At 39.5% G+C, this 26063-nt stretch overlaps 1 protein-coding gene across 1 annotated transcript in view; it reads left to right on the forward strand.

Annotated features, from left to right (window-relative positions):
• LOC121942749 (LHFPL tetraspan subfamily member 6 protein) overlaps positions 1 to 25839 on the forward strand; it is a 52710-nt gene extending 26871 nt beyond the window's left edge. Inside the window, exons 4-5 of the mRNA XM_042485992.2 lie at positions 20332 to 20430; positions 25036 to 25839. Coding sequence (XP_042341926.1) covers positions 20332 to 20430; positions 25036 to 25154 — 218 coding nt within the window. The 3' untranslated portion in view covers positions 25155 to 25839. The remainder of the gene's footprint in view (positions 1 to 20331; positions 20431 to 25035) is intronic.
• Positions 25840 to 26063: the final 224 nt, after the last annotated feature.

The raw sequence follows: 26063 nt of genomic DNA on the forward strand, positions 1-26063 counted from the left end.
GTTAACTACTGAGACATTGACATACTAATGAATTCTTTATGCTTGTTATAAAGAAAAGGACCATAATACATTGAAACGGCATCAAATAACAAAAATAATACGATGATTATCATAATTTTCAAATCTTTGTTAATCAAATAAATACATTTTTTGGATTTCTTTTGTTGCTTGTCCAGCCATCTCGCTGATGATTTCTCATAACATGTGACTCTGAAAAACCTCCGTTTAGTGACCCATTCAACACTTCACACTTCCCCTCTGTCCCACAAGAATAGGGGCATCCTAGACATCAATGTGCAAAACGTTGGATTAAGGACTAAGTGGTAAGGGCAAGGGGTGTGCTACGATTGTGCCTAAGTAAGACCTCCAGATTTCTTCCTCTGGCCCTGTTTCAGTAAAATCAGACATTAGGGAAGTAGTGGCACAATTTCAGGAGCCCATCAGCCTTCCATAAGATAATTTTTGATGCACTATGCACATTTTCTATAGCTTGTATCATTTTAGAAGGGCGAGGAGTCTGGATAGACTGGCTTATCTCAAAATTAGATGCACTGATTTTCAAACAGGCTCTTACCTGAAAACTTTCCTGAGGCAGCAGACGTGCACCACCTGTCATCCAGGGAGTCTGTATATGTTCAGGTCTGTTCTACTAATTGCTCTGTTGCCTTGCTGTGCTCCAGTTGTATATGAGTTGGTTCATATGAATTTTTTCTATATATACAAATAACCGTCTGTAAGTGGTTTATCGGATCCCTCAAAGAAAACACAGATAACGGAGATGTTGTGAGAGTCCTGCGGAGTGCTGCCTGCCTAGTTGGCCTTGCCATATGGTGTTGGTGAAGGAGCCAGCGCCTGGGGAGTATGCATCCGTATGGTGGCAGGAAATACACAGACACAGCAGTATGGCAAAACAAGGCAGCAGAGGAATGCGAGTCTCCTTGCTGCAATGCAAAAACAACATGAGTACATGCAGTATGACAGAGACAAGTGAATGAGAGAAGAAGAATGGAAAGGGTCAAAAATGACCTTCAAACTAAATTACAAGGTGCTCCGGATTCATTTGTTCTATGCATGGCCATAAAGACTAATGTCTTGTAATACATAACTCTGCATCTCCTCTTTGTCGCTTCCCGTCCCATTAAACATCGTAACAAAGGAGCTGCGATTAAATCTGTTTTCCTCTGAAACGCCACAAGCTTCTTATTGAATTCAGCCATTGCCACGATCTCATCAATGACAGGGCGAGTTGGGCCTTCTGCCGTTTGACATTTTAAAGGCGTTTCTTTTCTGCTCTGTGTTACACACTTGAAAAGAATGATAGTGGGGCATTGAGAGGATTGATGAGGGACTAAAAGCCTGAGCAGAAACCAGCCTGAGGAATCTGTTAGAGCCAGTGAATGGGTGGTTGAGTAGGTGGCTCTCTTGTGTTTTGTGTGACCTTTTCAGAAAGACTCTGAGAATTTCGGTGCCATCTGTGCCCTCCGGGTACCACTAATCCCATTGCTGCTACACTCAGCAGTAATGGCTACCTTAAACCTTTGCAACATGCCCCTGATCACAGTCACACATACACAGGAACACACTCCTTTCCTTGTTGCTGTTTCCACTGGGGTACATCTCATATATCTCCCTTTGCATTTTTACTTCCTCTTGCATTAGTGGCATTGTGTTCTAGTGTGATTTATAGTTAATGCTTAGCCTCTACATTTCTGTAGACATCAAAACAAAACAGTTTTAATGGCGGGATTTAATAGATATAATATTCTGCGTATTGCTTTGCTGTTTTGTAATGTTTGCTCTTCAAATCCATGAAGTAACGCACACATCCACAAAATTAATTATCATTGAAGCATCAGTCAGACATTTCAAAAAAATCAAATAATGTTTTTCTTTCCTTAGACTGAACTTGAATGCGCTACATGTATTTATTTTTGCTGTCTTATCAGTGTCTGTCCATCTCAGAATGCATTTTCAGCCAGTGCAGATTCCTTTTCCTTCTTCATTCTTTCATATTCTCTCCTAACCCCATCGGCTGAACTTTGAAGTACTCCCTCCTTCCTAAATGAAAGTGCGCTGCCTGGGTATGTTTATCGACTTACTCGTGCTGTCACGTTCATGCTTATGCGCCTGCCATGCCTGCGCTCTAAAAGAAAATCTTTTGAGACAGAATACTTTGGTCCCTGCTGAGAGGAAGCCCATTTTAGCTTTGGCTCCATGACAAAAACTTAACATGGTGCAAAAGCATTCCAATCCCGCACTGGACGAAGGATCCACAAATAAGTGAGGATTTATGAATTCATTCTCAGATGCGAACCGATACCTTGTGAACGCACACACACACACACAACTCACCACCGCCACCAAAGTCAGCATTATTCTTAATGTTGGTGATCTATCCTTGGCAGTCTCTGTCTCTGTCTCTGGCAACTTAATTTCCACTCTTGTCGTGACAATCCGGAGACCGCACTGTGTGTCAGAAAAGGTTTAGCAATTTGTTTTGTTTGACACTTGCTTCAGCGGGCTTGGTTTGCTGTCAAGTGTGTTGCCACTGCTGGAGGTTTTCTGCTTTTCTTTTTATGACAGTTCACCTCATTTTCCTCTGCTCTGCATTCCCCTGTGTGTAAACCCAACTCTTATGCCCTGACTCTGTTTTCCTCTTCTCCTGGTGAGTGAGATACAGTATCGTAAATGATCAAAGTCTTTCTTACTCATTGTGGTGGAGGAAAACAGAAAGAAGCTTGAGGATATGGCACAGATTTCTCTCTGGGATATACACCCTGGACTACCAGAGCTGCTTTCCCTGTTATTCTCCTTTGTTTTTTTTTGTTTTTTTTGTTTCTTTATGGTAATTAGTTTTATTGCGCACACCTTAAAGCTGGTGCAGGCAAAAGGCCTTTGCTCAGCCATCAAGAGACCACTTGAAGCAAAATTGCAGCAATATCAAACCCTGAGGCAATGTTTTTGCCTCTGTTTGATAATTCTCTCATAATTTAAAATCATTTTCCGATAAAGAAAGTGATGACTTAAAGAAGATCTGTATTTGAAGCTCCGAGTCAAATTGATATCAGCAGGGTAAAAGAAACACACTAGATTGACAGTCTGGCAGTGAGAGGAGAGTCAAGCCAAACTCTATTGGATTTGTGCACTGTGGCCGTATGCAATATTTTCTCCTTGCTTGTGATTTATTATTGTGAAGCTCTCATACAGGACAGCTTTTTTGGTGTTTTTCATTAAACTGGCTGAAATGTGTAAGTGCTTCCCTGAGGAATGATTCATCACTGGTTTGCTGGGACGCAACCAAAGCTTGCCTTCCTAACATATGAACCATTGGAGCAGCCGGTAGAATTTTCTACCTGGTGTCCCCCCTGGTCTCTGTTGTTCATTCATCTCAACATTGATTTTAGTAGTTGAAGAGGGGGTGGGGGTGGTGTGGGGTTGGGGGGTGAGGGTGGGGGGGGGGCAACTTTTGAGGGATGGATGGTCTGTGGGCTACAAAGTCTGATCTCATTTATATTTTTTATAGCTTACAAGGAGAAACACTGTATTATAACACAGCACAACAACACTCCCACCTGGGTGATGAATTGTGAGTGATTGCCTTTGGGGACAAATCAAGCCAAAAGTCAGACTCGCATTTACCTTTTTCTCAGGCACAGCGCAGATCTTTGCATGCTGGCAACAACTCAAGGTGTGCAAATAAAGATCTTAACACTGAGCCCCACAACCGCTGTTTGCCTGTGATCATCAGATCAGTAGCTGAGTAAGGACACGGTGACCTTCAGGTTTGGGGGATGGGGCATTTTCTTTTTCTGTAGGGACTTACCCAGTGGGCTGAACTCAACCTCTCCTCCATTAAGAGTTCCCATGTTCCCAGACACCAGTGATTGTGTCTTAATGAATTCAGTGAATACTAATCAGTCAGCCTAAGTCCAGGGGGTGGGGCAGGGTTTAACACACACAAGGTCCTGTATAAATATGCAGAGGAATTTTTTCCTTCGCCATCATCACAATCCCACTGTTGTAGGAAAACAGCAAAAATGAAATTGGGTTTGTTGCCTTTGAGATATCTTTTTTAGTGTGTTTTGACGCTTGTGTGGCCGTCCCGCTTCATCTCTCAGTTAATATGTGTTTGCCTCATTATGGAGTTATGACAATTCTGTTTTGATTCAGCTTGTGTCCTGGGGATACCCTGTGATTGTTCCATCCTCACTGACTTCAAATCGCTCCAATTCAGTGCGTGTATATTTCGCTGCAGAGACCCTGATCATATAAATCTTTCAGCACCACTGGCCAGAGGTTATATCCTCTAACATTAATCAAGACTCAACAGACTTCTAATCTTTTATCCGAGTCCTGTTAGCCCCACGGACAAACTCTTTATGGCTCAATCAATCAGACTGACTAGCTCTGAAATGTCCAGTGGTACATTCTCAGCGACCCATGTCAGGCTATTCAGTCACTGGGAGGCTACAGTAACAGCTACAGTAATCAACATTCAAGAAAAAACAAAAAAAAGATTCATCCCTGAAAAAAGGAGTTTGCACATGCAATGAACTATGATCTTGGACAATTCAGGCGTAATTTGCGAGCTGGAACAAGTCCCTCTCAGAGCCACATACACTCAGACTGACTCAATCAGGGGGCGTATTGTGAACGAGCCCTTTTGACAGTGAATGGGAGCCTTTGTGGGCACATGACATTACAGAGGCGGACTTTTCTGCCTCATCACTGAGAGCTATATAATGATGCACAGTTAATTTTGCTGTGAAGTTTCACAGTTTCATCCTCCAAAGCTGATCTCTGATTCATCATCAGTGCAGCAGACTCAAGTTTTATCTCTTATATTTAAGCTTCTGAAGATAGTTGTTCATGTTCATGAATACTGATGGAACTTTATAAAGCTCTATTTGCACGGAACTAATATAACCTGAGGTTGGAAAGTGATTTGTATAATTGAGGGAGATCGTCGACGATTTTAATCCCGATGCGAGTCTGCCACGATTGTAATTTAAGTGAAATTCCAGTGCGACTTACCTGCCACACATTGGTGGAGTCAGAGGTCCCTGAGTAATGCTTACTAATCCAATGCAAATTGAATTTGTTTTTTGGCTTTCAATGGAGTCTTTTCTTTTAAATGCAACATTTTGCTCTTTTAAAACAGGAGGCAGTAGTGGAAAATGAATAGAAATGCTGTGAATGCTTTTGGCGGGCAATTTGAAGCTTAGCTTTGCAGAGTGACAAACTACAAATGTTTCGTTTAACAGACTTGTATCTAACATTGTGAATTTCTTTTTGTGGCCCTAATGTTCTGAGGTAAGCAGCTAATTGATGAATTACTTGAGGTCTGAACATACTGTGCTATTAGTCCTGTGTGAATTGAGCGAAAGGCAATCAGACTGCAGGATGGAACCACTGGTGCTTAAATAGCATTGTTCCTTTCTTCTGTTTTTTTCCTCTTTGAATCATCTCAGTGAGAGGCAGTTTTGCAAGGACTCCGGGGAACTATTGATTTTCATTCGTCCCTGCTCCCATGCTATAATCTGTGGATTCATGCCATCCACTGACTCTTATGACATGAATGCCTGCAGCTCGATTGAAGCCATATGTTTGTGGGAGGCAGCAGCGTAATAGAGGTGTTAAGTCTGCATTGTCTGATGCATAGTAAAAAGAAACCAGAGCACCATCCTGTTTTAAAAGGTCTCCTTTTATAGGAAACACATCATGTTGTATGACTGCTCCATTGTTCATTCTGCATTACATCATGTTTTTTCCACATTTTCCAAAGTGGACACTGGAGTAAACAAAGGAAAGCCATGGATTTATGTCAAATAATTATGTGTGTGTTTTGTATTCTCTGTAATTACCCATATAAAGTGCTTCATTTTCAGCACACCTGGTAATACTCAGCCCTTTGTGTTTACATTTTTTCTGGGTTCATACGGATCCAGCTGGGTTTAGTTTTTCACGCTAATTTTTTTTTTTTTTTAGTTTGCTTCAGGGCTTAACTGACAAAAATACAAACTGTTGATGAAGATGAAGATTTTATGAACGTGCCTGTCAAAACAAGAACCAAGTCATCACATTTAGCCAGTTCTCTGACCAAGACATAAAAATAATCATCAGTTTGGGAAAACCCTCAGGCATTCATCAAATTTCATCATGTTTTACCACACCAGACATTTTAAATACCAAGGTGAAATAAACACGTGTCTCCGTCATGTATCATTTAATGGCAATCATCATTAGGAACAGTTTATTCTAGATGTTATTATATTACCTGTGTTCAAAGGACTCTCTAACAGTATTGTTAATAAGACAAGGCTTCAACAGAAGGCTGCCGTTTCATCACTAACATTTATCTCAACATAATAGCATCTGCTTTAGTTTACTTCAATACTTTTTACTGCCCTGTCAGAGATGCCATGGTGACATAAAATAAAAACAAGATAGTGGTAAATCTTCATATGAAATAGAATTGGTAGCCTTTTCTTGACATCTGTTTAGATTCAATCTGTTGAATCACCAGGGCAGAAATAGCTTTTCATCCTTGAGCGGACAGGATAAACCAGATATTATATGATTATGTAGGATCACAATACCAATTCAATATCATACAAAATGTCAAGAGCACAGTCCCGCACAACCTGATCTCTTCCTCTTCATTGTATTGCCCTGTTGTGTTGCTCACAGATTACTTCACACGTTACATAATGCGCTCTCATTTCAATTATTCTCTTCTTCCTCAAGGGCTCTCAAATGTCACGATAACAGCATGTGATGAAAGAGAAGCTACTTGAGCTTCATAATATAACCTTTATCTATCTATACAAGAGTAAGAAAAATAAATAAAAATGTAACTTCCGTGAGCTTCAACATTTTTAGAAACATTAGCATACATCACAGCTAATGAACTCCACTGTGCCAGAAAGAGTATGTGTTAATTAGTGAGTTTCAGAGGTGCTGGTATGCACATTTAGACAGAGTCAGGCCAGGTGTTTTTTTAGTCTTTGTGCTAAGGTAAGGTAACAGACTGCTGGTTGTATCTTCATTTTTACCATAAAGACATGAAACTCTTATTGATTTTCTCATCTAAAGCTCAGCAAGAAAAATCAAATAAGTATATTTCCCAAAATGTCACACTCTTCCTTTAAGAAAAGCATTAATGTTAAGAGGTTCATGTTGGATGAACTCTTCTAAAGCCCCTTTCCACTGGACAAAAAACCCACTAATTTCCACTCACATCTGGCTTTCTGTTTTTAATCAAAAAGATTACAACCAGCTTCGGGCAAAATGACTCTGCAGTAGTCATGGGTATTTATAGGCTCCAGCTCCGATCGGCAATGATGAAAATATGACACCCTATTTTTTGCCCCTTTGCCTCTACACTGCAATGATGGGCCACCATCAAATACCGTCCATCTCCATCCAAGCAGCACTCGAACATTGTAAAAATGTAGTTGACATCAAGTTTGAGAGATGAACTAGAAATAGAAAGATAAAAGAAGTAACTGCTGTTACATTTTCACCAGCTTCCATGCTGCTCTCTACTGTTCAGTGACATGTTTTTCCGGCCCTTCCATGACATCAAACGTACCACACCATTTAAAAAATTTTTTTTTTTTTAAAACAGAAAGGCAAGGCGTACACGTCTGCTACAGAACTGTGTGCACCACTTTAGTCTTCTGGCAATGCAAAAGCAGTCCATTGTCTATTTTTAGCATGTTTTCCTGCATTTAAAAAACTATATTCACACACTAATTTTAGTGGGGGAAAAAAGGGTATTGAGTGAAATAGTATTTTCTCATTGTAAAAACGTATTAAGCTCTAAAATCATTAAAATCATTCATGCAAAATCAATCATTTCCTGCTTTGTATTTCATATATGTGTTATAATGTATCACTTTATATTCTACCTTTATCACAACCTTTCTATGGCTCTAGAATGAGCCTTTTGCCCTACTGATTTTTGCTCTTACTGAGTGGTTTTCACATCACACCCACACAATGAAATGCTGGGAGCAAAAGTGACCTGTTGGTTTAAGGAATGTTTGATTTTTGGGAGGTTGGGAAGGCTGCTTAAACTCAGTCCCCACGGGTAATAAGCTAGCCTGGTATGTGTCCCAGAAGACAGTGTGAAAGCAGTGGGCCGGCACTTTAAACACATGCTATGGAGTACTTTGTACACTTGGCAGTGGGAGTCAGTTTTTCCTCGATCCCTGAAGCGTTGCATTGTCTTTTGAAAGGGGGTTCTTTGTGTTTGCAACATGGAGCTGTTCACATGATGAGCCCCAGTACTGTCAGAGAGGCATTTTGATGTCTGCCAGTGTCTGTGTGGAAGATACTTAAACATTCACTGCATATTTGGATGCTATTAACATGAATATTGAAGTGTGGATTGTGGTGCCTTTGATTCAACCCTTCCCAGAAGGCCTTGCTTTAGCATGTTTACTGCTCGTTGTAAAGGGTAATTAAAGCAGGAACGCATCACTGTAGGTATATGCTGACTTTTGGACACGTGGGCTGCTGTCATGCTTTTCTGTCAGTGGGAGGAGGGTGCTGCTCAACACATCAGACATGACCCAGTTAGAAGAGCTACACTTGTAGGACCCTATAAAGTGGATCCTACCTTGAGGAGGATTTCCATACCCTTTGGCTTTGTTGCTCCCCTCACACATTTTCTTCACTCGACTCACCTCTCTGATGGATGGAACAGCTATCGCTTTTTAAATTGAAATCCCAGACTAGCATGCTGATTTTTATTACAGTTTGTAGAAGGTGCTCATATTTCCTTTTAAGCAGGTTTTCCTACTTACTTTGATTTTTTTCAAATACTGAAATTGCAGCTAAGTGAGGCTGAAAAACTATTGCTCACAATCTACTGTAAGTTGGCTTTGACTCTTTGTCATGTGCAAAGTAAAGTAGCTTATTGTCACCACCCTGCCACCAAGCCTCAGAATGATGATAAGTCATTAAAATATTGCAAGATATTGCAGAAGCTAATCTTCCCTTTGACTTTGGTGAAAAAACCAAGGCAGCAAATTAACACCCGCAATATGGCACCAATCAGGTGATTTCTCATATACTACATGAATTCATTGTTTCCACAAGCTCCATACTTTAGATTCCTACACACACAAGTGACAGCATTTACAATAGAAAGATACAACTGTGTAACATTTTTGGAAAGGAAGAGAAGGAATTTCTCCTCAATGCTGCTGAATTCTTTCCCTTGTTTTTTTTGCCTGCCTCTTGTTTGACTTCTCCTCCAACTGAGAGGAGGGGGAAAATGTCCAATTTGCAATATGAGATCAGAGGAGACATGGTTGAGGTCGCAGAGAGGCGTGGGTTTGTAGCTGGAAAGAGTGAAATGCACAGAAAATATCTGCGCCCTCATGTGAGAAGCTTATTCTCCCCACGCATCCAGAAGTCATTGTCTTTTATTTTTTCTTAAGTTATTTGCAACATATTTATCATACCCCAGTTTCATCTCTTGTGCTCCTGAGCTGTAGACCTAAAGGTTTTTTTACTGTTTAATACATGCCCACTGCTTAATGAAGCAGAAGTTCATTTTGCACTTGTAATTGGGGTGTTTATTAATTACCGGTTGTAGCCTGAAACTGTGTGACAAATGAATGGTGTGATTAGATAAGACCAGCTCTTGACAGAATGCCTGTATCCAAAGCACTGAAACTGATCAATATAACACAACCTGCTCTTTCCGCCCAGGGCCAGTGATGGTGACTGATGGGTGGACATGGAGAGAAATGAAACTGCATTACAGAAGAGTGGCACAAGCAAACAAACCAGCACATTCTGTACATTGCTTTGGGCTTATTTTTGGCCTGTTTCTTAGGAATATGTCATCAAAACTGACACTGTAACATTTAAAGTAGTCTCACTTTTGACAGTTTTCCATTACTATAACCTTTCCACAACCTCAACTTTTAAGCACTTGTTCAGCTTTGACAATAGGCTCTTCTTTGCATTCCCATTGTGTTTCATAAACTGGGCTGGTGGCCAGCGCATTGCATCAAGTCATGTTTTTCAGTTTGCTCTGCTGCACACTTAACTTTTCCCTATACTGTTTTGCTATGAACATTCTCACCCTTTAGTACACCTTTTCAACATATCCTCATACAACAGTTTGTATGATATGTAACAAGTTAGTGCCCCATGAATGATGTCACATACCTAACATGAAGTAATACCCTGTTCCCACCAAAATTAGCGTGTGCCTGTAGGTTGTTCACTCGGGTAAACCTGCTAAATACTGCATTCCCACTGCCAGTGAACACACCGCTGCAGCACAAGTCTGCCTTACTGTCAGCTTTTTGTGTGTGTGTGTGTGTGTGTGTGTGTGTGTGTGTGTGTGTGTGTGTGTGTGTGTGTGTGTGTGTGTGTGTGTGTGTGTGTGTGTGTGTGTGTGTGTGTGTGTGTGCTTTTTGCATTCACATTTGCTTGACACAATAACATTCAGCACTACCTGAAAACACTTGGATTTAGCGTCACCCTCTCAGCTACTTACTTCCAGGAAGCTCTCTTCAAAGGATGCACAGAACAATTGCAATCAAAGCAGAATGGATGACTGACAGTTGCTACATTTCCATTTTGTTAAGTTCCTGTGGTGAAAAAAAGGCAATTACCAGATCTATAGAGAGATGCTTTGCAGAGCCAATTTACATTCTAAAATAGGGGAAAATGAACTCGGGTTGTTAGAAATTCTTAAATGAACCTGTGGCTCCGAAAAACTTCAAGACCTTGGTAAAATTACATGCGAAATCAAGACATGACTGATAACTTCATGAACCAAAATACTACTCATAGGTGCGCTGATGTCAGTTTAAATCACAACAGTTAATGTTCAGTTTGTTATTAATTAGTCCCAGAGGGAAAGTGATATACAGCAGATGAAACAAGACAAGCAAAGATGCAATAAAGAGCATGTGGATAACATATTAAAACAAAGGTGCAGGGTTACATGAAAATATCTCCATGCAGACTTCACATGAACACGACCTCACAATGAGTCTTGTTAAATCCTTTGGTGGCCGCTGGGATGATGGACTTTTTGTAACTGTTTGACCTTTTCTTGGGTCTGCGGTGGCAGATACTACAGGGAGAAGAGGGAGAAATTTGTCATGGAGAGGATGGTCACACTCTGAATGAAGACTCGCAGCCCAGTGTACAGCTTGTTTGTCACAGAGCTCTGTTCTGACTGGCCTGGTCAGTAATACAGTTTCCTGTGTTTGATATTCAAGTTGTAAAGCCAAAAAAACATGAAGAAACATAAAACTGACTGAACAGAAGGACGCACCTTGGAAGATTGTCTATGTAAACACCCATCACACAGTGGGAAATATATCTCAAAGCAATGGGAGGAAGTATTGTTCAACCAGAAAATCATCTTTTCCATGAACACGCCTCTTGTCCAACTGGATGATTGAGGTATAATGTGTATGAAGTGCTGCTAAAATTAATGAAAACAATTGGCTAAATAATGCTTAAATGCAAGCCACTGGCAGCAGCAAGTATTTATATGCATCGCTTTGCACATCACATATCACACGCACTTCACATACTCTCTTAAAATCCCTCCTTTCTCTGCACCCCCCTCATCCTCCATCTCTCACAGCTCTGCGTTTCAACTGAATCTCCAGATCCCCGGCTCGCTCACATGAAAACACCAGCTTCACCGGCAAAAATGCTCACACAGGAGTAAGCCCTTCTGAAAACGGCTGCGTTGATCCAACTTGAATGACGGAGAGAATCGAAACATCATAAGAAAAGCAGGAATGCAAGCTGTACATGCTGATGTGTGCCTTGTGTTTCAAGTGAAGGAAAAAAAAGCATGCCTCAACATGTGGGATAGTGCTGTTGACAGATCAGTCACATGGGCGTTTTAGGCTGAGGTGACAACGTGTGAACTTTTCACTGTCTCCGTTTTATGCTCAAAATAGCCTCGACTGAAACATCTTTACAGTATCATGTTAATTACACTACAGATGCATTGATTAATTGCATGCAAGGAAGCATAAACCATGTGACAATTAATACATTTTAACAGCTGTCTCTTGGGTTAAGGCAACATTGCATGGTGCAAGTGCATTTAGGGCGTGTCGAACTCAACTTTGCTAGTTAAATGTCATATAATCTGGGCGCATAGTAAGGCGCAGGGGGCAAAGGAGTTGTATTTACTCCCTCAATTAATCATAGATGTGTTTTGTGCATAACATTAATTCAACCAATCAAAGTGTCATCTCCCTTTCTCACTTCTATTTTCATGGCGGATTCAGCAAATCTCTCTGCTGAAAGTAATGCAGAAAGAGAAGTAATGTCACTACAGCAAATTTTGTGGGACATTTAAGTAGCAAAACTAAAATCTCTTGTTATAAACTTGACAAGGAAAACAGAACTTCACGTTTAGCCTCTGAAATAATCAAAGTCGTGTCGTTGCTCCACATGTGTAAATGTCAGTGTATCAGCATCTGTCTTAATGGAGAGTCAGACAACAGCTCTGCTCTGATGTGTGCTGTAGTTAATATTTCCTCAGCTTCCTTAATGATGTATTATTCCACCCACCCCTAGCCTGTTCACACTCCCTGTGTGTGTGTTTCTTACAAGCAGAGTGTATGCGTATATGGAATCTGCTTTTTAAGGCATATTTTGATCTGAATAATTCAGCCTTTGAATAGCAGAAAAATACAGTGCCATTCTGACTTTAGACCAGGTTTTTGTTACTTAATGGCGCAGTCACTTTCTGCCGTGTCCAGATAGCAATACGGTGACAATGTGCCCGGCCATACCTCATTTTTTGACCCACCCACCCATGGTCACACAGATGGGTGCAAGTACCTTTCTACTTACCCAACATGGGTTCTGACTGTGAAACTGTGACTGCATCAGTCTAAAATGACCATTGTGCTGCACTGTGTTCCACTTTCCGTCTGTTGGAAGGTTTCGGTCCTAAAGTCTTTGTAGGGAATTTGTAATTCTTAAGATTTCCAAACTGGTAGATTTGGTGACACTCGTGGTAACTATGGTATCAAAAACCAGAATCAGAAGAGTTTATTGCCATGTAGGTGAGGGTTGTCACTCTCAAGGAATCTGCCATGAAAAATAATGTTTTAATACTAACAAAGAAACTCCTTGAGCAGTTACTTTGTCAGAAATACCACAGAAGGGGGCGCCCAGCAGCTCAATTGGTGGAGTGGGCACCCCATGTTTCGAGGCTGCTACCTCACTGCAGCAGCTGCGGCGGGTTAGATTTCAACCTCGGATCTTTGTTGCATGTCATTCCTTCTTTCTCACAATTCCATGTTCAAGTTGTCATATTTGATAATAGCAAAAAGCAAAAGCAAATCTTAAAATAAAAAAAGAGAGAAATTCCACAGAAGAATACTGGTATGTTTGTTTACAGCACTGCAAAATAGAAGTCAATCTAAAACTATTATAACTGAACAATTACAGGAGGGCATAGTAAAGTTGGTTACCTTGCTGAGAAGTTGGAGGTGCCTAGCCTGCAACTTACTAGCTCCTCTTCCTTGTTTCATTACTTCCAAGCAATTGTTGGCCAGAAATGACCTTTTTTTCTTTATTTTATTTTTAAGAATGATCACTGGCAACAACATCAGTGATAAAATCTTTGTGCTTTAACGTGAAGCAGCAGCAGTAGGAAATGTTGGATTTGCTGGCTGTAGGAGAGTGAGCAGTAAGCAATGATATCAATGGGACAGAATTGAAAACAGTAACGCTAGATTACATGCTGCATTGCTGAATCCCTCATACATAAGCAATTTGTATCCAGCGTGCATGGCAGACTCAGCCACTAACAATGAAAATTACTATATAGAGAGACAATTACTGAATGTAAATTTGTAGAACAGCTACTGCTGAAAAATGCATTTGATTCCATGAAAATCTTGAGGATTATAACTTAAACTACTTATTTAGTGTTGAACCTTTTCCTCATGCTGTTGTCGTGAGATAGCTGCTCTTTTTGCAACTGGTGAGGCATTTCATTAGACTTTTCTATGTCATTAATCCTACCCGCCTAGCTTTTTGCTGTCTTTTGCTCATGATATTGACACATTTCTATAAAACTGCCTAAACACATGAGCAGCATTGGAAATAACTGGAATTATTATTTTCAACAGAAAAAGACCACAGGATGAGAAAAGGTGGATATTATTTTGGCCCAGCGCTGCCTTCCCAGGTGCAGTTGCTTTTACATTTTCCTCCCTCTTTTGGACGATCCTCCGAGCCCAAAAGGGAATGTCTTACATTAAGCCGGCCCATTCAGGCACGTCCCCACTCCAATTCCCTGGCCACCAAAATTCTCTCCAGCTTAGCGGCAGCCTTTTCTCCCTGTCCTCTTTGGCCTTTTGAATGATAACCTTGAATGGTATTGTCTCGTAGCATGAAGGAGAGTAAAGAAATTCCTTGCTTCTTGACAGAGAGCAGGAAAGCTTGACAAAAGGCATCAGCACTCCCTAAATCAGAGAATGTTGGGGGGGGGGGCAGTTTTCATTCAGGTAAAAAGCATTGACAGAAAAAGGATGGGTAACAATAGACCAGCGCCGATGGAACAAAGCACTTCTATGTGAGCTTTTTAAAGCGATTTCAAAAGTGAGCTCAACAACGATGATGAAATCTGAGGCAACGATATGCAGAAGAAAGTTCACTGTATTAGAGCAGATTTTATGGATTGAACACTGATATGTAGGACTGATTGCATTTGGTGAAGTCCATTTATCTGAACTATTTCCCAGTTCATAGAATAGCCTTTCAGAGAAGCCATTAGGGCCAGAGATAGTCACTGTGATAACAACCTCATGGAGATCAATTGAAACTCAATCTGTGAATAAGTTGTCTGGCCTCTTAGATTCTGCACTCCTCGCTCTCTCTGACCCTTTCCTCTTCACCTCCTCCACTGGAGAAGTCTATCAGCATCAGCTGGCTGCCATAGCAACTGAAATAAGACTCCAAAAGGGTCTTACAAACAGTGGTTGTTGGCAAAAAGCAACAAAGTAAACAAACAAACCTCCCAGGCCTGTGTTGATAGAGCGGCACTTGAACCTTTCCCAATCTCCCAGAAAGCTGAGGGCATCTTTAAGTTCAACCTGAGGGCGCAGTTGGTGCTGCTAAAGGAAAACTAGTTGTGTGGTTCTTAATAACATCTGTAGAAAGAACAGAGTGTCAGTGGATGCAGGTGATGGCAGATTTCTCATATTTATCTTTTTTTGCTGTCTGTCTGTCTGTTCTACAGTGTCATGTAGTTGCTTTGTAGCTGCAGTATCAGCCTTGTGGTGACTTCCATTGCAATCCTCATGGCAGCGTAGTGCAGTTCTGCAATGATTTCATCATGAGACGGCCATCTGCTCACAGAAATATGAGCTGCTTGTTGAAGTTGATCATATCTCTGAGAGAAGAGAACCTCTCTGTGGTTTTAGGGAAGCAATGAAATTCACAAAAGATATTTGCTGGAGCCAATATGAATGTTTTAATTTTGGGTGTTATGCAGTTATTTGGGCATTAATCACTGTGCCAATTGGATATTTAGCCGCTAAACTGTTAAAATGTTGTCACCAATTCAGCACTACAACCTAATCAGTTAGAAAATACTCCAAATTCACTGAGAGTTTCTTTATTTTGTGGCACAATGAAAATGGATATTTAAAAAAGTCCGAATACATATATGTGTTTGCATGTAGTGAAATTATGTTTATTACATATTGGACACTTACTAATACTCTAAATAATTTTTTTTTCTCTGCCAGACATAACATTGGACAGGATCAAGTGTGTGAGTTCATAAATCTGTGTGTCTGCAGCTAATTGTGTATACAACAGGACCAATCAGCCTAATCTTTTTGTGCATATTAATGACAGTATGCTCAGGGACCTCTGATGGTTGCAAAGATACACACGTTTTGAAAAACCTCTTTTACTAATGTTTTTTTTTTATCATCATTGACTGCTGACTCCTCACTCCTCATAACCAGCCAGTGGATAGAGCAAGTGATCAACAAAATCACATAGCAGAGGGTATTTCCAGCAATCAGCTATGCTGAAAACAAGCCTTACCTAGTCCCTCCATATTTTGACCTTTGTTGTGGCTCAAATATTGTCATCCAATGAAAGATTTGGACTCATTTTAAAACCAGAGGATCTTCTGATTAATTCCATACCCGATATTTTAGGATTCACTAAAATTAGGCATACAAAATGAATAAATCCCTTGTTTTGTTATCGTCACCTCCATCTTGACTGTAATGGAGCTGGGAGGAACAACTGAGTGAAATACAGCTCTTTGTTAGGAAGGAGAGAGAAAGTTGGGAGGGGGTTTATTGGACATTGTGTCCAAGGTTTATCTCCATAAAGCCTGTCTTCTCTGGTTACACCTTGATAATGTAACCTGCATATTGTCTCACTTTCTTTCTACTAGTGTCATGCATACATGCTGGACACACAGCCTGCCCTTCATTCCCTGTGCACTTTTTTAATTTGTTTGTGTTTGAATTGAAGAGTTGAATTTCACAATTTTCTGTTTCAGTATTCTTCTGTTTTTGTTTTTCTATCACTATCTTCTGCTACAGCAAACCATTTTTTCCTGAGGAGATCATTAAGTTTTATCTTATCTTATGAAGTCTATCTTGTGGTTAAATGCATGTGATTGTAGCGTATCTGCAAGCTCAGTGGTTCTCCAGCTGGGAGACCAAGACACCAGATTTAGGTCAAGACGTTTTTGGGGAAAAACACATCCTCATATGCAGTCAGCAAGGTCAGGAGAATGCATTGCCTCAATTTAAGAGGTCACAAGCCGAAAAGGTTAAGAATCAGTACTGTAGCTGACAACTCCATGCTAAATGACACATATCCCCCACTGTCTGTTTGTGCAGATTGGGCCATATCTGTGTCAGTTTAGGAAACAAGAAAAACGGGAAGTATCAGTCTCCAACAGCACGCATGGAGAATCAGAGCCTGAGGTAGCTGCCTCTCACAAGTCCACACTTTTCTCCAGCAGTTGGTCTCATAACCATTATGTGAAAGAACATTTTCCATTCTTGGTAATCTGTCTCCCACATCCCAGTCACCAGCCTCCCTACCTCTGCTTCTCAATAACCCACATAGTGAGTGTGGCGGATTGGATTTGATGGAATTAACTATAATGGGGAAAAAATAAATTAATCAAATAAATTAAAAGCCAAACAAGAAATGTAGGATCCCATAAGATATGGAATTAAATTACACCTTGGCGACGTTTGATTTTTTTTTTTTTAATCTGTTCCCACAGTGATTTGTGTTTTGCCGTTTCTGTCTTTATAGTGTCATGGTAACATGTGAGTGCTCACATTGATTTCACCCAGTACGGTGTTGCAGGCTCAACAGAAAACACTGCCAGTTCACCCGGAAACCTTTGATTTTTTTGTGATTATTCAATGAAACTGAGCTTTTATCTTTTTTGTGGCAATGATTTCCCTTCTCTTCGTAGTCTTTTAGATTTTCAGCTCCATGTCAGCATAATCATCATCATCCTCTGACCCGATGTGGAAACTATGCACAGAAGTCTTTCTTTTCCCCGTCTTCTCTCTGAGGTGTTTGCTACAGAGCAGCAGCTCTTTATGGTTTTGGTTATTTCAACAAATGTTTTAATCAAAGAATGAATGAGAAATCCCATGAATCTTGACTTTTCAAATGGAAATATTATAGTTTGTGGGACAGAATAACAATATATTTGGGAAACAAAGCCAAATTCTGCTCTGCGTGTAATTTTTTTTCCTCCCCTCTGCTGCAAGGAAATTCAATTTGATTATATGCTGCTGTATCTCTCTGCATTACCCAACACTTGAAAGAGAATTTTTGATTTTGTTAAATATTAATGATGAATACATTATCATGCTCACAAGCTTTACATACTTTACTGTTACAAATTTTAATCAAAACACACTCGATAATATTATATAACTGAGAATTTTTTAAGGAATGTGTGTATGCTCACTTGCTCCTAAATGCATTTTTGTCCCTTGTAGAATAGTGGGTTTTTATGTTCATCCGTGGTCCATGGTGGCTGCTTGTACAGGGATTTACATCAAATGCTCGTGTGTTACTGCAGCTGTGCTGCTCAGCAATAGGTAGTCACTCTTGGTCTGAAGCAGAAACTCGTCTGAAGTTTTCTTAAGGGGCTGAAGAAGAAACGGCTGAGTTGTTGCGTATGACAATCCCTGGATCCCCTCTGATCCTGAGCTGTAATGACACAGACTTGGTCAGAGCCATTTTATATCCCTTCATTCTCATCAACATGCCAGAGTTTCACTGAATTGATTTTCTACCACAGGTGCCATAATCAGCCGGTCTGTTTTCTCCCATAAGCGGGCCGATGACATTCGCCGTCCTTTTGGCTGCAGCTGGGGAAAACACAGATGTCTTTTTCACTTTTCCTACTCCACCTCTGATGTTAGCCGGTTTGTCTAGCCCATCTGCATTAGCATGTGGATTAATTCCTGCTTGTTATCTGGGTCTAGATGTAATAAGGCAGTCCTGGATGGCAGGGGTAATGAGGTTGGAAGGCAGAGCTTTCTTGCCTTCTCTTCCTCTGCTGCCATCCTCACATCCCAAAACTGATAGCAGGGTAGACACATCGGTGGGGATTAAGCTAATGTGATGGCAGAGCCACCTACAGGGTAATTTCAAGAGACAGGCCTTGGCATCAAGGGAATAACTTGTCAAGACCTGGCTGTAGGCTAATATTGAGGATATTAATCCTTAATGTAAATGGCCTTGACTAGATTTTACTCTTGTCTCTGTGTGCAGCTTCAAGCGCAGTCATAAGTCTCTTTAATCACTGACATAAAGCAGTCCCTCAAGGGTCTTCCAGAATTTTACAGTAATTATTGCGTACCAAAAAATGCCTTGTTTTTTTTGCTGTTGCCTCTGTGAGAAATTGCCAAGCTATTTGCATACGTTCGTTGTTCATTTGCAGCCGTTTTATGAGCTGCTGACGGAGGAGTGCTTTGTTTTGTTGCTGTAAAAATGTGAAGTGTTAAAATCACAATCCGTGTCATTTTACAAAGGGATTTGAGGCTTGTTAGGTAAAACTGTTGGAACAGGTCAGAGCTGCCTCCCAATCAGTATCTGCTGGAAATGGTTGATAAGGTGAAAAAAAATCATAGAGGTGAGGTCACACACATCACTAGTTTGGAGAGCAGCAGCTCATGGACTACGTTTATGTGCACAAAATATTGTGTTTTTTACCATTAATCCAAAAAAGACAATATTCTTATTAAGCTGTTTACATGGCTAATGAAAATAATTATTCCACTAATCGCAGCAATGCATTCTCTGATTTATGTGTCCCAACATGTTGTTTATCATGTCAGAATATGGAAAATTGCAACAGTTGGATCCACTTGTTTTTGCTTCTTTGCATCATACATGATTTTGACAAAGTTTTCCACCAGTTGCGGACTTGTTTGACAGTAGAAACACAGCCTCCTTCTTTCATCCCTTAAACCGCCTTCTGGAAAAGGTTAGCATTGCGGCATAGCATATTTGTGTATATCCAAAATCTTGTTGATTTCCAAGTCTTTATGACTTTTAAAAGCAGTTGTATGTCTCCTTCCAATCAGAAATGTGGACTTTTTGTTCGGACATGCATCCCTACCACAGCCCAGCCCAAACTTCTGGCAAGTTGGTTTGTATTCAATGCACAGAACTTACCATAAACAGCCAAGAGGATGTGTGTGTTGCCAACCCCAATTGAGATGCATTTTCCAAATGTGCTGTGTAAATGTCCAAGGAATGCTCCTAAAACCTGAATAATACTGGCATATCTTAATTGGGAAATAGTATATTTGGAAAAGGCCTATATTATATGACACCTATCAATTTCAGAATATTGTCACATTTGGAGTAAGGGAATACAGTGTGCATGTAAACATAGTCGTCTTTTGGATCATTCAACATAAACCAAAGAATGAGCAAGAATCAGGGGTGAAATTACTTTTAATTCATTTCACCCTGCTGGATATTTGGATGCAAAAAAAGAAAAAATAACCAACACACTGATTTGCATTTTCTGCCTCATTAATGAAAAGATTCTTAAATTATGAAAACCTACAGAGGCAAGGTCTCCCAAAAATACCACAGCCCTTCCTCAAGGAGCATAGTGAACACCTTGATGGTGAGAGTTTGTCCTTGCTGCAGTTTTCACCTGACAAACAGCGTCTTGTCAGCCTGCAGTCATGTTTTGTGATGTTTTTTTGAACCCCCAGTGATCAGTCAAGCTACTGCGATTCCTTCATCGCTGACAGATTCTCTTTCTCTTGTTCTCAGGTCTGCTCATAGGATCTGGCTGTGCGCTCTATCCATTGGGATGGGACAGTGAGGAAGTACAACAGACCTGCAACAACAGCTCAGACCAGTTTCAGCTAGGTGAGATGTCCACCAGGCTGGATCTGCTTACACATGAACCAACACACACAGCACCTAAATTACACACTGATGATTCAACCATGACAGAGTCAATTTGTCTTGTATTTGCTGAATGTTCTGGTCTCAGAACAGATAAATCTATGAAAAAGTTTGAAACAGAGAACAGACTTTTATGTCTGGCCGTTGACATTCTGGCTTTTTTAGAAACCGAGCAGACGCTGCTCTCTGGTACTGTCATATACTGAATAGACATGATCCCCTGGTATTTAAAAAGTATGATAAAAAGTCAACAGAACTTCCAGCTGCCGTCGATTTCTGGAGTGTTTTATAGCTTTAAAGATGTGCAGAGAATAAGCAGAGGCCCAATTTGTGTTCTGTATTCAGCTGGCATTCTCAGGACTATCTCATAGACAATAATGTGCTACTGTATCAGAGATGAGGTAGGTGGAGGGGCTATTCATACTGCAGCTGCTCTTTTATGTGATGCTAATCAAATAGTGTTTGATTTTCTACTTAATGTACATGGAGAAATTCATTTGGTGTAATTGCAAAATATTAATTAAATGTCAGAGTGCATTTTTGATAAAACTGTTGAGCCCGTAACTTACGTAATCAGGTACACTTAGATTTGCTCTGTTTTTCAATTTACATCAGTGTCCACTATGCCAGAGTTTCTGCCCTTTTTTTCTTTTTTCAAAAATTGTTTTTTTTTCTACCCTCCTCCTCACACACTGAGAGATGTAGAGTTTCTATGTGTTCATTGAACCGGATTAGTATATTGACTGCTGAGTGAAAAGGTGTACCAAAACAAAAAAGTTCAAAACAACTAATTAAAGGAATACTTTAACCCCCAAGCACCATTTGTATATCAATAACTCACCTTGTGTTACTTTGAATTTGTGAAGAAAACTTTGTTGCTTAACTACAGTGACCAAGGAATCCGAAAACTGAGAAAATTCTTGTTAAGTCACAGTGGGCCGTGTTTAACAACAGCAAAGCTATATCAAAACAATCGTTCACAAACTCTCACATGACTGGTGCAGTATAATTCAAGTCTCATATAACTGGTTGTTACTCAGTCTCTCCTGAATATAATGATGCTCTCTTCAAAGCCAGACTCCAATGAGAGAAAAACAGCAATCTTCCTGAACATGGGTGCTGCTGGTCTTTCGCTTCCTCAATCAGCTTGTGTTTTTTTGTTTTTATGTGACTTTTGGGAAACCAAAACCAACCCCATTAAATACCAAAGTCACATAACTAACTGATCAGGCAGTGGTAGATCAGCAGCTCCCGTGTTTTTGTCACTGGAGTCTGGCTTTGATAAGAGCATTGATAAATTTGGGAAGTGGGAACTGATCAAGACAGAAAGGGCTGACTGTTTGATAAGTACTAAGCATATGACTGGATAAATTGGACTTGGATTTTAGCCTACTGCATGAGTTGTGTGAGAGTTTGTAAATGGAAATTATGATACAATTTGTTTGTTGTTAAACGCGACCCCTTATGACTGCAATTCATCGAGAATTTTCTCTGTTTTTGGATTATTTGTTCAATGTGGAGGCATGCAAAAAGAGGTTTTCTTCATAAAGTCCCAAAGGCATCCCCTGTAGGATGTGAAATCCAACCATTGATTTTCATCATCAATCAATGTTATTCAAGGGCAAGATTTGACCTGACAGTGTCACCAGAGAACCACTAGACAACAAGTATTTGTATTGCATTTCATAACAATCTAGTCAACATTTGTACTTCACATGGATGGAGGAACAAGAGATACAAGTTAATGCAAGTTTAAAGCCAAATGTGTTAAGAATTTAACAAATGTTTGGGCAAAAGCCCAAATCTTTCAAAATACAGCAAACACTGTCTACTTAATACATTTTCAGTCATGTGAATTATAAGTTCATGCAAGCGCAGTTGCAGATGTAACTTTTCTATTACCATTTAATTTTAAACCATGTCCATTTAATAATTTAATTTAATTTAAATTATATTTCTGACTGTTTTAAATCCATAAAATAACAATTTAATTACTAAAATTTCAGACTATGTCATCAGAAGTACTTATATCAGAGAACAAATTCTTAAATTATACTATACACTATACACTATATACTATAAATTAATGTTTAAAACTACGTTTAGGTCAGTGTGCTGTTCAGTTGAAGACAACTGCACCATAGTTTTTTAGTTTTATCTCAGTCTTTGAAGTGTCATGACAAGACTGTGATGTCTCACACAAGTCATGCCACAACAAGGACTTTGAATCTCCTCTTCACAGACTTATTTATTAGTCAAGATGAGGGCAGTCACTATTTCAATAATTTCAAGATAACCCTGAATGTTGCTGCATGACACACTAAATGCATATATGTTCAATACAAAAAAAGAAAACGGTCAAACTTATGTCCGCATAATGTCTGCATGAAAAATTCAATTCATTGCTTTGCGCTGACATGTTTTTATAAATGGAATATTTTGACATCATGTTAATAGATAAACTACAGACACATTTGAAAAAGACAGGAAGCTAATTTTTATTTAGCATGAGTCCGACACCGAGAGAAATATGTAACAGAAAATGAGACTCTTAGAAATAAATGAATTGAATCAAGTTTCCACAGTGAGAAGATAGAATAGAATAGAATAGAATAGAATATTCCTTTATTGATCCCCCATTGGGGGAAATTCCAAATGTTGATGGCTGGTATGATTTGTTAATGAGGCCTCTCCTACTCCTCCCACCCGGGTGGTAATTAGATAACAACAATCAATCAGACATTCTCCTAAAATGTGATGTTTGTAACGAAAACTCTTGATGGTCATCACAACATTTTCCAATTTTAGAATCAGATTTAGGTCATATCCTTGTTTAATAATGCACATAATTTCCTTTGAGGATTACAGAAGATGCATCTTAAGGAGGCCTGTTATGTTTTAATTTGTGCTTGCTTTTGGCTTTTGGCTCAGTTTCAGCATTTTTTGCCACCGGTTTGCTCTCCAAAAGTCTGTGTTGTGAGTACATTTGGCACACACCACACTGTCTGTTTGCAAATGAAGTTAAACTATGTTCAGTGCATCTGTTCCAACAATGCCAACTCTTTTTCACAAGAGAAAGAGAAATGTTGTGGCTTCAACAAAAATGTTAAGCAGTTCGCAACATTTTCTGCTCTTCACACTGACACACTGATGTTGGATCTGAGGCAAGAACAGAGGAAGTATGTTCTAAAGCAGGACACACAGATAGATTTGGTACTTTAAATAAACTGCTTACTGATAACAGTTATGTTATCAGTAGGCTATAACAGTTATGTTATCAGTAGGCTAGGACCTTTTCAATCCAGATTCCATTCCATTCATGCTCGATGCACACTATACATATTCAGCTAAAAGATCCAATTCAACATGCCGTTATGGCCACAAACATGTTCCAAGCACTTCAAATTAAATTGATTCTTTAATACTGAATCAAGTAAGAAGTGTTTTTTGACCACTAATGGAAATCCAATACCTTTATCAACATTCATTAATCGATGTTCATTGGCGGATGAGAGTTGTTATCTCTTTTTGACGGACACTATGTGTACACAGGACAATAAAAGTAGAGTTGTAAAATTAATGACCACAGGAAAACATAACATATATTATAAAAACATACTTATAATAAATATATAACATGCATCATAGGGCTGCTTGATTATAGCAAAAATAATAATCATGATTATTATGGTCAATATTGAGATCACATTTATTAAACATGATGACTTATTGACTTTGGAAACATCACACATTCACTGAACTAAAAAACTTAAATAAAAAAAAAAACCCTGAAAAACAAATTAGGTAAGTAAACAAAATATATAAGATATAAATAAAGCATGGTGCAATTTCAATATTTTTCTTGATTTTTTTCCCTAATGGCCCAAATAAGTCACAAAATTTGTCACTAGTGGCTTTTATGACATAAAGGAAGAACGTTAATAAGCTGGCAACATTGTGCTCACCTTTGTAAAGACATGGAGTGTGCTGGATTTATAACAAAAGGAGTGCATAACTGAATAATAAATGTGTCACAATTATTGTATTATCCTGATTATCTTGATTTTGTAAACATTGGAAGCCAAAATTGTGATTTAAAGTAAAATTTGATAAATTGCTCAGCCCAGAAACAGCAAGAAGAATATAGATTAAAGCTTTGTTACAACTAAAATGTCTCTAATCCCATAAATATTAACTTTTCCAGTATATAACAAGAGACAATTTTAAATCCTCAAGCAGTTTATTTATCTCTATTGAATAAACAGTTTAAAACTTGAGCTCTTGTATCAGAAGTTTTTATCCTTTATTTTCAGAGTCGTGAGATTTATGAGGCATACTTTGAAAAGGCTCTATGAATATAGAGTAAACAGAGTGCAGGTCTCCTCTGACACTCAGATATTCTGGTTAAACCAAAATCGAAATCAGTTGTTCCCTAGCCAAAAGCTTATCTCTCCAAATGTGATTGAAATCCATTCATGGGTTTTTGGAAATATCCTGCTGACAGACAGACAGATAAAATAAAGGGTGAAAAGATATCATCCTGCAATCCTCTGCTCTCCTCTGCAGGTTCCTGCCAGATCGGCTGGGCGTATTACTGCACAGGGGCCGGGGCGGCTGCTGCCATGCTGCTGTGCACCTGGCTGTCATGTTTTGCGGGGAAGAAGCAAAAGCAGTACCCGTACTGAAAGGAGCATCAGAGAGACGGGAACAGGCAGAGACCTCGGGTGGTACGACAAAAGGGAGAGGACTCTGATTCTGTGGACTCACGCCGATACAGCACATCAGGCACCAAAGACACCAAGTCGTTGTGGTGCTCTGGACATCATGGGACACAACTCATCTGACAACTGCAGGGACTGTTTCATAATGCATCACACAAACACACACATGGCTTTGAAAACTGGCTCTTCTCTTAAAAAGCTGTTCTTTTAACGAAAAATGTACGGACCAATCCTGTTTGTAAAATTGTTACATTTCTTTAACGAAAAGAGTATTCTCTGTATTTTTTTGTCTTCCTCCTCTTCAGTCATTGATGTTTATGTGATAGTGTGCCCTGTGATGAAGAGAAAAGTAATATTGCTTCATTGTTACGTGAAGTGTTTCTGTCTCCTCTTCATGTCTCATCCTTGCCTTAAACACAAACTGAAATGCAATAATCCCTATAAAGCAATCCGACACTGGCTGCCTGCTTCCTCAACTCAGCCTTCTCAGATCCAACCCAAAAAAATCTAAGCATAGTTTATTTAACACATTCATAAGATATACGTTGTGTATGATAATGTATTTTATCATATTAGCACATGTTTTGTATTCACTATTCAAAGTATTCTTTGTCATTGTTTTCTTTTTGTAAATAAATGTTTATTGAAATTCTGGGTGTAAAGTGTTATTTCAATCACAGAATACACCCTGAGGTAAACTGAACTCTCACATTCCTAAAAAGCTTTTCCCATGACCTCTTAATCTTCGCTACATGTGGGAGTCCTTTCCCCCCCCCAAATCGATAAAGAGGATAAGGGTGGGCAGTGCTGTGAATTTAACTTTTCCCTTTTATTGATGAGCTAAATCCCATGACCTCTAGTTAAAACAGATTA

This window comes from Plectropomus leopardus, chromosome 6, assembly GCF_026936395.1.
Source record: "Plectropomus leopardus strain MGB_pleo_1.0 chromosome 6, ASM2693639v1, whole genome shotgun sequence".
Classification (NCBI taxonomy): Eukaryota; Metazoa; Chordata; class Actinopteri; order Perciformes; family Serranidae; genus Plectropomus; species Plectropomus leopardus.